At 57.4% G+C, this 14,802-nt stretch overlaps 2 protein-coding genes across 3 annotated transcripts in view; one reads left to right on the top strand and one right to left on the bottom strand.

The window, feature by feature from the left end:
• Positions 1 to 4,706, top strand: part of FER1L5 (fer-1 like family member 5) — a 92,130-nt gene extending 87,424 nt beyond the window's left edge. The window contains exons 42-47 of the mRNA XM_034759524.1: positions 353 to 494; positions 1,381 to 1,480; positions 1,923 to 2,119; positions 2,341 to 2,450; positions 3,462 to 3,609; positions 4,245 to 4,706. Coding sequence (XP_034615415.1) covers positions 353 to 494; positions 1,381 to 1,480; positions 1,923 to 2,119; positions 2,341 to 2,450; positions 3,462 to 3,609; positions 4,245 to 4,337 — 790 coding nt within the window. The 3' untranslated portion in view covers positions 4,338 to 4,706. The remainder of the gene's footprint in view (positions 1 to 352; positions 495 to 1,380; positions 1,481 to 1,922; positions 2,120 to 2,340; positions 2,451 to 3,461; positions 3,610 to 4,244) is intronic.
• Positions 4,707 to 5,717: 1,011 nt separating this feature from the next.
• Positions 5,718 to 14,802, bottom strand: part of LMAN2L (lectin, mannose binding 2 like) — a 16,382-nt gene continuing 7,297 nt past the window's right edge. The window contains exons 5-9 of one of the 2 annotated variants that reach the window (XM_034761645.1): positions 13,206 to 13,238; positions 11,727 to 11,888; positions 11,512 to 11,626; positions 10,064 to 10,183; positions 5,718 to 9,386 (exon numbers count right to left, since the gene is read on the bottom strand). In XM_034761645.1, coding sequence (XP_034617536.1) covers positions 9,244 to 9,386; positions 10,064 to 10,183; positions 11,512 to 11,626; positions 11,727 to 11,888; positions 13,206 to 13,238 — 573 coding nt within the window. In that variant the 3' untranslated portion in view covers positions 5,718 to 9,243. The remainder of the gene's footprint in view (positions 9,387 to 10,063; positions 10,184 to 11,511; positions 11,627 to 11,726; positions 11,889 to 13,205; positions 13,239 to 14,802) is intronic. The other variant, XM_034761646.1, reaches the window with a different exon arrangement.

The raw sequence follows: 14,802 nt of genomic DNA, 5'->3' as shown, positions 1-14,802 counted from the left end.
GGCAGGGTGGGTGCAGTGTTGGATGGTGGGTGAGGCGGAGCAGGTGCAGTGTCGCACGGTGAGGCAGGGCGGGGTGCAGTGTCACACGGTGGGGCAGGGTGGGTGCAGTGTTGGATGGTGGGTGAGGCGGAGCAGGTGCAGTGTCGCACGGTGAGGCAGGGCGGGGTGCAGTGTCACACGGTGGGGCAGGGTGGGTGCAGTGTTGGATGGTGGGTGAGGCGGAGCAGGTGCAGTGTCGCACGGTGAGGCAGGGCGGGGTGCAGTGTCGCACGGTGGGGCAGGGTGCTGTGGGACCCGCATGCCCTACAGCCTCACCTCCATTCACACCCCAGCCTCGGGCTCCTTGTTGCAGGTGGCTGGATGGCCTGGAGGAGGAGAGGCAGAGAACCGATGTCCACTACAGGTCCCTGGGAGGAGAGGGCAACTTCAACTGGAGGTTCATCTTCCCCTTCGAGTTCCTGCCCATGGAGCAGGTCTGCGTCCTGCCTGAGAAGGTGGGTGCTGTTCGCCTTGGGCATCCGCTTCCCTACGGCAGGACTGCCTGCTCTGCCCTGCTCTGGGTCCCACCCACTGACGCAGCTGTTCCGAGGGGCAGGTGGGGCCCTGGCTGTGTTTCAGACTGGCCAGTCCCCCCAGCAGTTTGAACCCGATTCCTGTCGTGCCCCTGGCTGGACTCCCAGCATCCTCCACTATCTGCCCGGGGCACGACCTCCGGCCCTAAATCAGCAGAGGCTGCTGGATGCCCTGCCCCTCTGCGGCCGGGTCCTCCAGCCTGTCTCCTGCTCCAGGTTTGTCCTCTCCCCTCCTGGCCGGAGCGGTGACCCAGCTGACTGGCTTTGGGGCTGGGCTGCTGGGCAGAGCACTGGCCAGGCTGGGGGAAAGGGGATTGTCAGTGCTGCCACCTGGTGCAGGGAGAGGGCATTGCAGCAGCTGGCCCTACCCCCACAAGCACCTCTGCTTCTGGAGTGCCAGCATCATGTGGCCTGATCTGCGCCCTCACATCACGACCTCCCCTGGGGAGCCCCAGGTCCTGCCCCTGCCCCAGGCTGGCAGGCTGCAGCTGTCCACTAATGTGGGGGAGTTTCCACCTGCAAACCCGCCTCAGCCCTGACCGCAGCATCCTGAGCCTCTGCTGGGGCATTAACCCTTCAAAGTCTGCAGACCTATAACCAGCCATTCATTTGGCTGGCAACTTGGAAAGTGCCCCAGCAGCCTGGCGCTTCCGCCCACGCTGCATCCCCTTGGCAGGCCACATGCTGGGGCTGCCCTTTCCCCACCCAGCGGGGTCACCCTGTCCCCAGCTGGTATGTGCTGGCCACAGACCCCAGCCTCTCAGCAGCTGCCCTGCCCCCAGCCTGAGGGGCCCCACTCTGCTTACAGCAACATCTCTGGAGCCTGGATGAGACGGTGCTGAAGGTGCCCCCCAAGCTCATCCTCCAGGTGTGGGACAACGACAAGTTCTCGGCTGACGATTTTCTCGGTGAGGCCTTTCCCCCCGTCGAGTGTTTCCCCTGCAGCCCAGGCGGCCACAGAGTGTTACGTTGGCCCTGCCCACAGGTTGCTGTAGGCACGTCCCCACCTCGCTAATGATCTTGTACGTTTCTGTCCCCAAGAGCAGCCCAGATGCTGCAGGGCCAATGAAATGCAGCCACTTCTGGGGTGCAAAACCATGTCCCGGTCCCTGCACAAAGGGGTAAGAGCAGCCATGTTGGCAGAGGGCGCTGAATGGCTCCCGTGCAGTGAGGCGCAGCACCCTGGGATTGTCCCCATCCCTCTAGGGCAGGCAGGGCCTCTGTAAGGTCCTCCCTGGGGCACCCTTGGGCAGCGTGAAGGGCTCCATTGCCCTCCTGCATGCGCCACCGCCTGCAGCCTGGTCCCCGGGCTGTCCCCTGGGCCCTACAGTTTTCTTTTGCTGCTTGCAGGGGTTCTGGAAATCAAACTGCTCAGCATGCCTTGCCCAGCCAGGCGCCCCCGGGCCTGCACCCTGAAAATGCTGCAGGATGAGAGTGACTCCCCCACCCCACCCCGCTGCCCCAGGAGAACCTCCCTCTTCAAGCAGAGGCTCGCCCGAGGCTGGTGGCCGTGCGTGGTGCAGGAGGAGGGCAGACAGCGGCTGTCGGTAGGAGCACAGCTGGGGGCTGGTAGCAAGAACACGGAGGTACCCGAGGGGGAGGCAGGGGCTTGGGTGTCCCGGGGGGTTGGAGAATCAGAGGTTTGTGGGTGTGGTTAGAGGCCCGATCCTCCTCTAGCTTTAGGCAGGCGCCAGAGAGCCCCCAGCACCTCTGGAGGGGGGCGCCTGCCTTCTGCCACCACGGCCCAATTCCCGCCTTGCTTCTCAAGGGCAAGATTGAGCTGACGCTGGAGCTGCTGACGGACAAGGAGGCAGAAGAGCGGCCTGCTGGGAAGGGAAGGGAGGAGCCAAACATGAACCCCACCCTGCACCCACCCGTGTAAGTGGGGGGAGCCAGCTCGGCGGTGCTAATGGGGACCGAGACAAAAGGGGTGATTTTAAAAATGTAGAACTTTATAAGGGAAAACCCCCAACTTGTGCCAGGAGGATAAATAACGTAGAACATTCCCAGCGACTTCCTGCTTCAACCCAACAGCTTCCCACCTCACAAACCGGTGTGAGCGGGTTGGTACCCACGGAGCAGCCAGTGCCAAACCCTTCCCTGCCACCTTTTGCCTGCGGAGAGGTTCTGACCCAACCCCGGGGCTGCAAACAGCTCTGCGTCCCAGCACCCCCATGCCCAGCCTCCGCAGGAGCAGGGGTGGATTAGCCACCGGGCCTGTGCCCAGGGGCCCCGGAAAAAATCTGCCACCGGCCAGTGGAAGGCCGGAGCCGTGGTCTCCGGGCAGGTGGGGGAAGCCCCCAGCGGCTCCTGACCCTGTCAGGAAGCCCCAGCACCTGACCCTGGTCCCCCACAGAAGCAGGGGTGGTGGTGGCAGGGGAAGCCCCAGCACCCAGACCCCTGCTCCAGCCCTGGGATTGGGTGAGCTCTCAGTCCCCACTGCGGCCCCAGGGCTTGGCGCAGGGACAGAGCTTCTCCAGTCTTGGGGCTGCAGGGGGAGAGGGGGCAGAAAGGAGCAAATGGGTTGGGGGGCTGCAGTGGGGGAGGTGGGAGGGGAGGGAGCCTGGGTGGAAGAGGGGCAGCCCCAGGGAAGGGGCAGAAAGGAGCAGGGCTGCATAACCAAGGGGCAGGGCGGGGGCAGGACCGCAGGCAGAAGGGGTGGGGAGGGACCGCCACTTGCTCTGACCCAGGGCCTGCAGTCCCCTCCCCACTGCTCGGACACAGCACTGGGCCGTTCCCAAGGCCTTGCTGGGGGGGAGCTGGAAGCCCCAGAAAGAGTCCGGCCCATTGCCCAGTCCCAGGGCAGCCCAGGGTCCCGGCTGGGCCAGGGGCTGGGATACCCTAGGGCACGCTGGGAACGGCTGCCCTGGGACCGTCTCCTCCCTGCAGGCGCCCAGAAGCCTCGTTCCTGTGGTTCACGGCCCCCCTCAAGAGCCTGCGCTACATCCTCTGGCAGCCGCACAAGTGCAAGATCATCCTGGGGGTCGTGCTGTTCCTGCTGCTGCTCCTGCTTGCAGCCTTCATCTACGCCACCCCGGTGCGTGTGCCTGCGGGGGACCCGGGAGCCAGCAGGGATGGGGGCCCCCTGCCACGAGCCCTGGGTAGGGCCGTAGGCACGGAGGGAGAAACACTGAGTCTGCCTGGGGCAGCGGCGCCACCCTGCCCTGGAAGGGCCTCAGCCCAGCCCCACGGCTCTGCTCCCTGGGGCTGAGTGCTGGGCAGAGCAAGGGGAGGGGGAGCCAAAGCTGGGCTGTGGGGGCAGGGGGATGGGCATTTGTGGAGGGGTTCCAGGAGGGGATGTTGGGCGGGGGGGGGGGCTGTGTGGCACGACCTGGGTCTCCCCTCCCCGCCCCCCAGGGAAGGGGGACACTGCCAGCACAGGGCAGGGCAGGCCACTGTGCATCTGGCAACTGCCGGTTTGTAACTAATGCCCTGCACTGCGCTGGGTGAAGTGGGGCCGCTCCTGCCCTATTGCCCCTGGCCAGCCCCTCACTCCGGGGACTGACACCCCCTGTCCCACGCCATGCTCCATGGGGGCCCATGAAAGGTTAATCCAGCCCTGCTCACTGCAGGGTGCTGGCCCCTGGAGCCAGCTGAAGAGGCAGACCCCAGGCTGGCTAGAGGATATGGTGCTGCTGCAGGGCCTGACTCCCTCTCCCTTCCTCTCCCCAGCGCTACTTGGCCATGAAGCTGATAAACCCCTTCCGCAGTCTCCATTCCTTCGGGAGCCTCAATCCTCTGGCGGGGAGCAGCGGGAGCCCGTAGGCAACAGGCCAGCAGCAGCACACCCAGCCCAGCTCCATGTCCTGCAGACAGACACCGCCTGCTGTCTCCTAGCACAGGGAGACCTGGCCCTGCCCCCCAGCCTGGGGAGTTGGGCAGCAGCACCCCTTTCCAATTCACCACCCACTGCCTCCAGGTCACCCGGATCTTCTCTGAACCCAGGGAGCAGCCACCAGTCCTACCGCTCCCTTCCAGCACAGGCTCTGCTGGCCTGCGCTCCTCCTGCTCCTCCCCCTGGGGGCCAAGGGCCCCTGACCGCAGGCCAGTGAGGCTGAGACTAGCTCATCGGCTAGAAAGCAGCCCTACTCCCAGGCGAGTCATTCTCTGGGCCAAAAGCCTTCAGGAACAGTATTCCCCAATAAAGGCATGGAAAGGAGGCCCTTCACCTTGGCTCGAGTGCCAGAAAGATTTTCTTTAGTGCCTCGCTCAAGGTGCCTGGGGTGGTGCACAGAAGCTGCATCCAGAGATGAAACCCTGAGCTCCAGCTCCTGGCCACTAACTATTTCCCACCCAGCCTGCTGGGAGAACCCTCAGCTTCTCTCCTTGCCTCCTGAAGCAGTTCCTGGTCAGTCTTCTGGGCTCTTTGCGCCCGCAACACCGAGTCTTGTTAGGGCCAGCGCTGCAGGGGCTGGGAGAAGCAAGTCCCAGCAGAAGCAAAGCTGCCTCCAGCACCCTTTCATCTGCCCAAGGAGAGAGCTGTATTTCCATGCTACCACCAGCAGGGAGTATGAAATACCAGTGACCCATCACTCTAGAGGGATTGAGTTGAGCATAACCGGGCTCCTAGAGACACACACTACGCCAGTATCCTCCAGGCACATCTCTGCCTGATTCTCTTCTGGGGAATTAGGTTTTATCTATAATTATCAAAACACGTCCCCTGGTTGTTCTAGGTTATTTATGCACCCGCTGGCCCAGCGGCAGGAGGTTTATCTTCATTGTATAAAAGGGCAAAGCATGAGCGCCCGCTAGCACTTGGCGGGGTGGCTTAGAACTGCTCAGGTAAGGGACTCCAAGCCCAGTGTCCCGCCCAGCAGTGCCAGTAGCACTAGGCTGGCCCTGCTCTGGGGAGGAATTAGTCATGGTGGGAGTGGGATTTTTCCCCATTTCACACTTAGTCACTTCAGTGACTGAGATGAGGTGACTGAGGCAGTACTGTACCTACCAGCAGCAGGCTCAGGAGAGCATCTGAAAGTGCAGCTCTTACTCCCGCGGTCCCCATGAAACGCCTTCCAGGAGTGAAGACATGCATGGACTGACCTAGTGTTGAGCTTTATAGCTACAAGGCAATCAAAACCCCTTCATCCTGGGGCAAGCAGAAGAGGGCAGCACCCTGGGATTAAGTGCAGTGCAGACCCACACTGGTGGACATTTGTGTGTTTATTTCCAGGACACAAATTACACTTGCAGAAACAGGCACACGTACAGACAGTTCTGTTGATCAGGTAAAATATTTTAAAAGAGGCAAGAACAGACTCAACGCTTTCAGGCTGCCCTATTGCTTTGCCACATGTAAAAATCTCCCCCTACCCCAGAGCCATCCTACCAGACCAAACCCCCCTGCTACAGCAAATGCCAGTTTGCCACTGTCAGAACAGGGGGCTTAGATACGTTTTCTCCCATGACTGCATATCTTGGCCAGATACTTTCTGCAGAGGAAGGAAGGCAGCACCTCTCCAAGCCTCATCACTGATTTCCCAAGGCTCTGAACTGCGTTGGGAGGGGAAATAGTGCAGATGGACAAGTCAAAGGCCTTGAAGGCTGGAACTCAAAGATACACAAGCAGGGATCATTTCAACATGGCCTGGTGTTTAGAACCAACATCTAGAGCAGGGGCACCAAGATGTGGCCTGCAGCCACTCCACACTTCAATAAGGCCACATTATCCTATCAGCACAGGAGCTGCAAGGTTTACCATACTGGGACAGCTGGAGTAGGGCTTCCCCCTGCCCTATTTCATCCTCACATCAAGTCCGCCAGGTACCAGGGCAAAGAGCACACAGATTCTCACCTGCACCTCTGCTGATCAGGTCTCATGCCACTGTAACGTCCATCGAATTAAGGCTACAGATTGCAGCATCCATCTGGACACCCGTAGTGGTGGCTCCTGGCAAACAGGGCACACCACCAGCAGAGCTCAGGAACCCTTCGGTTAACAACGCCTCTGCTCTCTGCCGAGCACCAGCTATGATGGTGGCTTCATCTGCGGCCAGTCTGGGCCATGTGCCAGCAGCGCTGCCCCCTGTTAGCACAGCTCCAGGAGCAATGCTGGTGACCCAGCCTGTCCCAGTGCCACTGGCTGGCCGCCTGCAGAGCAGGGTTTACATACAAATCAATAGCCAAGACTTTCAAAAGCAATTGGGGATTTTGGGTGCCCAGCCGGAGACCCCTGAAAGGGGCCTGGTTTTCACAAGGAGCTGGGCGCCCTGCTCCAAACAGGGAGGCTCTTTAAGGTGTCTCCAGGTGGGCTCCCAAAAACTGAGGCACTTAAAAAGGAAAAAACAAAAGTCACAAGTCCCTTTTGAAAGTCTTGGCCAATAACTATGTTCTTTAATTAGCTAGGCCATGGCCACCCTGGGATGCGGAGCCATCGGGAATCCAGGACCTGCCACCAGGACAGGAGTTGTAAGGGACATTCTGAATCTAAACCTTCCTCCCTCAAAGGGCAGGTTCCTCTGAGGAGTCTGGGAATTCCCTCAGCCCAGCCCTTCTCCCCAGCCCAGCCCTGGTTACTGCACCCAGAGATGGCTTGACGGGCAGGAGGAGCTGGCAGGGCCTGGTTTTACTGTCACTGTAACAAGGGCACGAGATCCAGTTAGACGTGGTTGACTAGGACAAGGGGAGAACATGGCTCTGGTGCATTGTGTTGAGTTTAACAAGACACGGGCCAGCCAAGCCTTGTCCACATTGAGCGCACAGCTCCAGGCCTGTTTACACTACAGAATGGAACAGTGTCAGGGACAAAGTGTTGTAACCAGGTCCCCGGAGATTCTATCTGTACATGTTCCCGTATTCTCCCCCCCTCGGCATCTGTATTATGAACGACTCAGCAGGACCTACAGAAAGCAAGAACTCATTCAAACAGCAGTCACTGAGGTAGGAAATAACTAACCCTCCCTGAAAGGCAGCACAACATTTGTAGAGATCAGAGCTCTCTTTCCCAAGCATGGCTAAAGTCTCCACCAGCCAATAAACCCTTTGACCTTCCTTTGCCAGCATGCTTCCAAACTCCTGGTTACAGCAGCCAGATGTAGGTCCTTCAGAAACACAAAGGGACTATGTACAAATGCTGGCATCAGGTTTCTGGGTGAGGAAGAGAGAACTGCCCCTTTTCACATCACACCTACACCACTAACAGGACACGGTGACATGCAAGCAGCCCCTGTGCAAAGGCTGGCTCCAGGCCGAGGTACACAGAAGGGAGGAAGGCAGCACTGCATGCAGACAGTGATCCAGTGGTGGAGGGATAGGCCCCCCCGACAGCAGCGAGTGGTTATTACAACGGAACCCAGTGTTAAAACAATCAGTCGCTGGGCGAGTCCATGCATGTGGACAGCAACATGACCACATGAACCCCACCCCAACAACATAACCTGGCTTCATGTGAACGAACCGGAAGTGGGTCGGGACTAGCCGTCCCTTGCCCACCATATTCCCAGCACTGAGTGTCATGGAGCCCCTGCACACAGACGTACTGACCCTTGTGCAATGAGCCCAGGATCCGAACGGTTTCTCGGACAGGCCTGGTCTCACCAAGCTGCAGTGAGACTTTTTAGTGCATATTTCACCAGCAGCAAAACCCCTCAGCCCTGGATGGAAAGCCCAGTTATCGGGGAGAAAGAGGAGGTGACCGTATGCTAGTAGTGGCAGAGTGGAGGCACTGAATGGAAGCAGCTCATGTCAATTTCCATCAGAGGCTGAGAAGAGCCAGCTGCATCAAGGCCAACTCGCAGCCTGGAAGAGCAGTGCTTTCCCTGCCATGCTGCTGGGACATCAGGCAGGCTCAGGGTGGCACTGGGAGGCCAGTAGCCAATATTTGTGTTCATGCCCAGACCATATTGGGGTGACTGTAAAACGAGGGGTTTTCCTTTAGCACAGCTCCCAGTTCACCTACTTCAAAATGAGGAGCAGCAGTGAGACAAGGAGTATTTCATTCATGGTGCAGGATTCAACCGCACTATGGCAAAACCAAGATTAAAAGCTTAAAGCTGCCTGGGGCAGATGAGCTCGGCCTTCCCGACCAGCCTAAGGCAGCCAAGCCACCTGGATTGCAACAGACAGGCTGCCAGAGTGAGCAGCGGTGGGGCTGGGGGCGGGGCCAGGCTCATGTCCGGCAGGGGCCAGGGAGGGGACAGCACTACTCTTCTCAACAAGAAGCGTTTTGTTTGGCCAAGTTTCACCCTTAAGCCAAAGGGGCTTTTCTAGGATTTTACAGTCTTCAGTGCCTGGCCTCCTAGCTAGGCTGTGGGACATCCCCAGATAGCACATGTAAGGCTCACCAACACGGAAACAATACAACATTCAGCTCCGCCCGCCCCAAGAGTCCTCTACACACCTTGCAAAGCAAGAGCTGCTGGGGGACGGCCCATCTGTCACTGCACCAACCTCCAGAGTCAGGGGGGGTTAGGTCTCCCTGATGCACTACGTGTCACACAAAGTGCTCCCCATGTGATCCAGGACGTGCGCTCCCGCTGGGAACCCCAGAGCTCGAAGAGACACAGCAGCGGTCCCCATGGGGGCCAGCAAAGTAGCAGCCACCTGAAGGGGCTCTTGAAAGTCTGGGCTGAGCAGGCAAGGGCTTCTCTTCAGCTAGCCTCTAGCACCTGTGCCAGCCCACTCCAGCAGAGCGGCTGGGCTGCCGAGGGAAGGGGCAGGGCAGGCGTCAAGGTCAGTAGAAGCGTTTCCGGCTCTGTTCCTGCCATTTGTTGTAGACAATGACTCCGATGACGATGGCAAACACCAGGGCGACCAGCGAGAAGAATACAATTAAAAACAAGGCCAGACCGCTCATGGGTTCCAGTGGGGCCTCCACTGTGGGGCAAAGGCAGAGGGGCACAAGCCCAGGTTAGCCACTGCAGAGACCACGTGCTCAGAGACTATGGCCATGGGGCGTACAAGCTTAGTTGGGTTTTTCTTGCATTGCCCATCTCTGTGGTTGCCAGGGGAGACAGCCATCCAGCCCCCACCTTCCCCAGCACTTCATTCAAGATGAGGCGCTTGCGTTTATCCTGAGCTATGGGATTTGGGTTCGGTCTCCGGGGAGATTTCAGAGAAGTGAGAGAGCCCGGCGCAGAGACTGAACGCCACGTGGTCACTAGCCTGCAGAGGATCTCAAAGCACACACAGGGTTTTGGCTACCTCCAGCCTGTCTCCAGCGCTTGGAAGCAGTGAGACCCAGGGCATGCTGTGCTTCAGGCACACCTAATCCCTGCTTGAAGCTGTTGGTTGCTCCTCTCTGCAGGGGTATTGGAGAAGCCGACACTGCAGTGAGCACTGGCAGGGACATCAGCGCTCAGCATTTGGTCACACCGTTCCCTCCTTCTAGGACCATTAGCTAATGGAGACATTCAAGCAGACGGGCTCACAAGCAGGAGCTTCAGCAGATGGTGTGAGGACCCCGCCCGATGAATGGAACAGCCCGCCTGGTGGGGAAAGTAGGTACTTGGTGGTTCCCAGCCTTGCACCTCACCAACCTGTGCGCTACTCACCTCCGGGCAGTTTCATGTTGTCCACAACGGGCAGAAACACCTCTTTATCCCGCTTCTCCTCCTCTGGGCTCCGCTCAACTGTCAGCTGGTAGAGTTTCAGGGAAATTATGTCGTGGTTATCTAGGGGCACGAGAGAAATGTGGTCTTAGACATCAGGCAGGAAGAGGAATCTTGGCCAGGGATGGCAGAGCTGCTGGAAGAGGGAAACAGTGAACATCTGCTCAAAGGGAGCCAAGCACCCATGCACGGAGCAAGCAGAACTCAGCTCAGCAGGGCAGGGCAGTGCCCAGCACAACACAACACACTTTTCCACAAGGGGCCTTTAAGCCACTTCAATTCAGGCTGAGAAATGAGGAGCTGTTCAGCCCCTGATTTAAAGTCCACTCGGCCACCTGAAGGCAGCAAATTAGAATCGCCCTCACAGGCGTTCATTGCCTTTGTGTCTGTCTGTCACACATATTAGCAGAACAACTCAACTGCTCCAGCCAGCTGCTCCAATTCCCACAGCATCTGCAGAGATTTTGGAAATAAAGGAACTTTGCTTGGAGCAAACAATGAATCCAGGCATTGGTGATCAACGTGCTTTTGTAGAGGCTTGATTCAAATCTGTTCTAAACTGGCTTAAGAACTACGGAAGCAGATGGGTCGATACTTTGGGATATTATGGCATACGCTGACTGGAATTCACACAGACGTTACAGGCAAGAGCCTCAATAGGCCAGAGAGCTGTGCATCAGTGTCCACACGGCTGGTCCCCTCGCCTTTACTGGAAGGAGAAGAGCTAACGGTTCTTGGGCCAGAATGCTCAAGAAGTGCCCTGCAACACTGTGTAAGAGGGATGCCTGCTCTAAACCCAGGCTGTGTGCACCAGAGGTTCAGCTGCAGGCAGCCCCCAGAGCCAGGGAGTGGCCGAGGTCCTCAGGGTGAAGGCGTGGGAGTGGGCACCTTTGTATTTTAAATACTCGGAATGTTGATGCCAACTCAGAGGAGCCTCCGGCACCTAGCAGAACTTCAGGTGCCCCAAGCCTACAAGTGTCACCTGTGAACTCCTGGGGTTCCACTGAAACCAGAAGGGGGCGGTGTCCCTTTCTGATCAAACACAGGGGCCTTTCAGGCTCAGCGGTTAATGCCAAGGGCCCCTCCAAGGACATGGCTTGGGGAGTTTGGCACCTCAGGCACCTCCATGCCATGGTAGGTCTGGCCGGAGCACCAGAGGCACTTCTGAAGGCAGGGCTTTCGCTCCCCAGTCACGTAGGGTGCAGCTACCGTGTGTTTAAAACCCGCAGCAGCAAGTCTCAGAGTCAGGTCAACAGACTCAGGCTCACGCTCCGGCACTAAAAGCAGCCGTTTGGCTCAGGCTCTGTAGACCCCGGCTCAGAGACTCGCAGGCACAGCACAGGCCTACCCTTAGCGCTTGTGGAGCATTGGCCAGGTTCACAGCGCGGTACCTGAGAGGTCTCCAGTGACTGAAGAGGTCCCAAAGAAGTATCCCCGTGGCAGGTGGACCCCCGGCATGTCAATACAGTCCCGCCACTCGTGCTTGCCATCAATGTCAATCATGATCTGAAACACACGAGACTTCACTCAACCCAGAGCAACCCAGCCCAGCCCTCCCGACCTGACATTGCCCTGGGCCTGGAGAGCTCGAGGAGGAGTCACTCACAGTCAGCCTCCTTTTGACATAGCGGATCACCAGGAAGGTGTCGTGGTTCAGGTTGCGCACCATGGCCGTGCAGCCGCCAAGCTCAGTGGGCCGTCCGTCCCGGTCATGGTCGTAGGTGAGAGAGCCATTGTTCACCATGGCAGAAATGTAGGGGAACACGCGCTAGGGGAGACAAAGCCACAGGTTAGTGGTCTCCTCACACTGCTCTGCGGAGGCCTGGCGAGACGAACCATGGGCAACAGGGCAAATGCATTCAGCCAGTGGAGAATATGGCTTTGCACAGGACACTGACAGCATGGAGCACGACACCAGGGCCGAGAGACAGACAAGAGCCTTGGCCAGCACTCGAAATTCTCATGCAGCTGGCAGGACCGGGTCTGTAAGGGAGCGAAGTGGTGGCAGGAGGCACTGGACTGACTGATGTCTCCACCACCGGGCCTCATCCCAACTCCAAGGAACCCAGGTCTAGAGAGGGACACGGGCTCCGCCTCCAAGGGGTGTTTTCTCTACAGAGACCACCCACAATGTCCCATTGCCACCCCTGGGCTGGTGGTTTGTGTGGCATGGACCCCTGCTCCACACAGGACAGGCAGCAGCAGTGCTACTGTGCTGGGCTGGCTTTGAGACAGTGACGTCAGCTACCACAGCCCATATGCCCCAGCCAGGACACTGTTCATGGGATCACGTGCCATCTCTCCCCCTCCAAGTTGTTTTTTTTTTTTTTATTTGTTTTTTTAAGATCATTCCACCAAGACATGTGCATTGTGCATCACACTGGGTCCAGCATTCCCACTCTTCTCGATGGGCAACACTGCCCAGAGGCCCAATGGCAGAGTCCTTTCCCAGGTCTGCAGTAGCAGACGGGCTAACCACACCACCGCTGAGCCACTGGTACGTGCAGCTTAATTCATTTCTAATGGACCCTCCTCTATCTACTAGGCAGTGAGAAGACGAGCTGAGGCGAGCAGTGCACCCAGGCCAGACCCCCAGCGTCATGCTGCGTAGCAGGGAGATGCACAAGGTGCGGGAACAGAGGTTTGTTTATTCTGAAATGAAGCAGGAACAGGGATCCATGAGCACAGACCAGCTCGAGAGCTGCAGTGTCTCCTCCGTGTGTAGGAACCGCGCAGCCATGAGGAGAAGCCATAGGAAGAGAGAGGTGCACCAAAACCGCCCGGGTATGCCAGGCCCTGAGCGAGGGACTTGGGGAGGCTGCACATGCTCGACTTCCTTCAGGTCACAGGACAGTAATCAGCAGCCCAGTGCACTCTGGCACAAGCATGCTGGCCACGGGATCTGGGGGCAGATGGAGAGACTGGCTCTGAACCAGCCAGACTGGCTGCAGCCAGTCAGATAAAGATTTCTGTAACTCTGGCAATGCACTTCCCTCTCCCAGCAAGGTCCCAAACACTCAGGAAGTGCCAATGACAGAGAGAGTGGAGGGGACGCCGAGGCTGGAAATGAGCTAGGAGCAAGTACCTGATTTCCAGGGGCATACCGCCTCTTCTGAGCCTGAGTCCAGAAGGATTATTGAGAGCAAGAAAGGGTACAAAGCAAGACAGAGTCACCGACCAGACAGTTTAGTATTAACCTGCAAACTGGGAAGGAAATGCACCCTAGGAAACCACCAGCATTGTCCCCTTGCCAAGACTTGAGGGTACCCTACATTTTGCAAGTCATGTACCAAACCACTGAATACATGGCTTAAAAAGGCAGCTGCAAAAGAAACCCCACACTAATCCTGCCCAGTTTATACCCTGTACTTCCCTTCCCCAGCCCACAGCACAAAACCACATTAACCCAGCACTAAGGCCCCAAGCATGCACACCAACAAAGGACTGCTTGGCTGGAATCACCACCACCCAGATCTACAATTCCTCCAGCACCCTTAACTGTGTCCATCACACACAAATGCATGACAGCAGGGTGCTCCCACGGTACACGCAGGAACATGCAGTGTTCACAGTTCAGGAAATGGCTCTTGGCTTCTCTGAGGCAAGTGTTGCTGTGCTAGGGATGGTCCCAGAGCCACATGGACACCAGTGTCCTGGGGAGCTGGGCGCACGAGCCCAAGGCACGAACCCCCGTTTTCACGTGGGACTGAGTCCTGCACCCATTCCCTGAGGATCCCCCATGCAGCTCTACAGATGTCAATGGAGTTCCACAGTGGCAGAGCTCAGAACTGGGCCCAAACTGAACAGAAATAAAAGCCTCTGTTGTGTTTGACTGTCTGGTTAGGACCATAACCAGACACCAGCACAAATCTGTGGCAGGAGCAAGGCTGCAGATGCTGTCACTTCTCCCTGTATTGTGACTCAGATTATGATCTTTATCCTCAATTAAACTCCAAGAGCTGGAATAGCATCAGTGGGGCTTCTCCAGCTGCCTGGCATTCTCTAGGAACCAATCGAAGGGTACAAAGGCCCTTCCCAGACCAAGGGCAGGCCAATGTTAATGTTTCAACCAAACCTGACACTGATTCAAGAGCTGCAGATCTGTTTAATCAGTTTCAAGGTCAGAAGCCACCTACACAGCTGAGCTGGTCAGACACTGGAGTCTAAAGGAGAGCCATGGGGTTCGAATAGAAGGAATTAGCAGGATGCTAATTTGGGATGATCTCCACACACCTCAGAGGTGGCCGGAAAACAGCCATGTATTTCCCACAACAAGTTTGGAACGATATGACAAATTCTCAACTTGTGCAAAATTTGGCAAAATTGTTCAAAAATGTTTTCACATCTTGGCTACTTGGATTCCTCCTGCCCACTCACTCTAGAGAAATCCAAACACCTGAAAAAAACCTTGGTCAATGTCCTGGGAAATTTTCTGATAAAGTGAAAGTGTCTCAAAAATGCTGGTTTCCTTTGCAAGGCAATTCTTCGGTGAAAGCGTGTTTGGGCCCAGCTCTAATACACACACACAAGTTTAGTCCACTTTTGTTTCAATAACACGTAACAGCACGGTCTCACTGTACAGCTCTAGAGCACAGGAGATGTTCTCCAGAACAGCTTTACAGAAGGACTGTGCAGTAGGCCCTGGCCAGCAAGTACTGGGGTGATCCCGGCAATTAAAGGCC

This window comes from Trachemys scripta, chromosome 2 (assembly GCF_013100865.1).
Source record: "Trachemys scripta elegans isolate TJP31775 chromosome 2, CAS_Tse_1.0, whole genome shotgun sequence".
Classification (NCBI taxonomy): domain Eukaryota; kingdom Metazoa; phylum Chordata; order Testudines; family Emydidae; genus Trachemys; species Trachemys scripta.
Note: the sequence above shows the minus strand (reverse complement) of the source record. Positions and strands in the feature narration are given on the sequence as shown.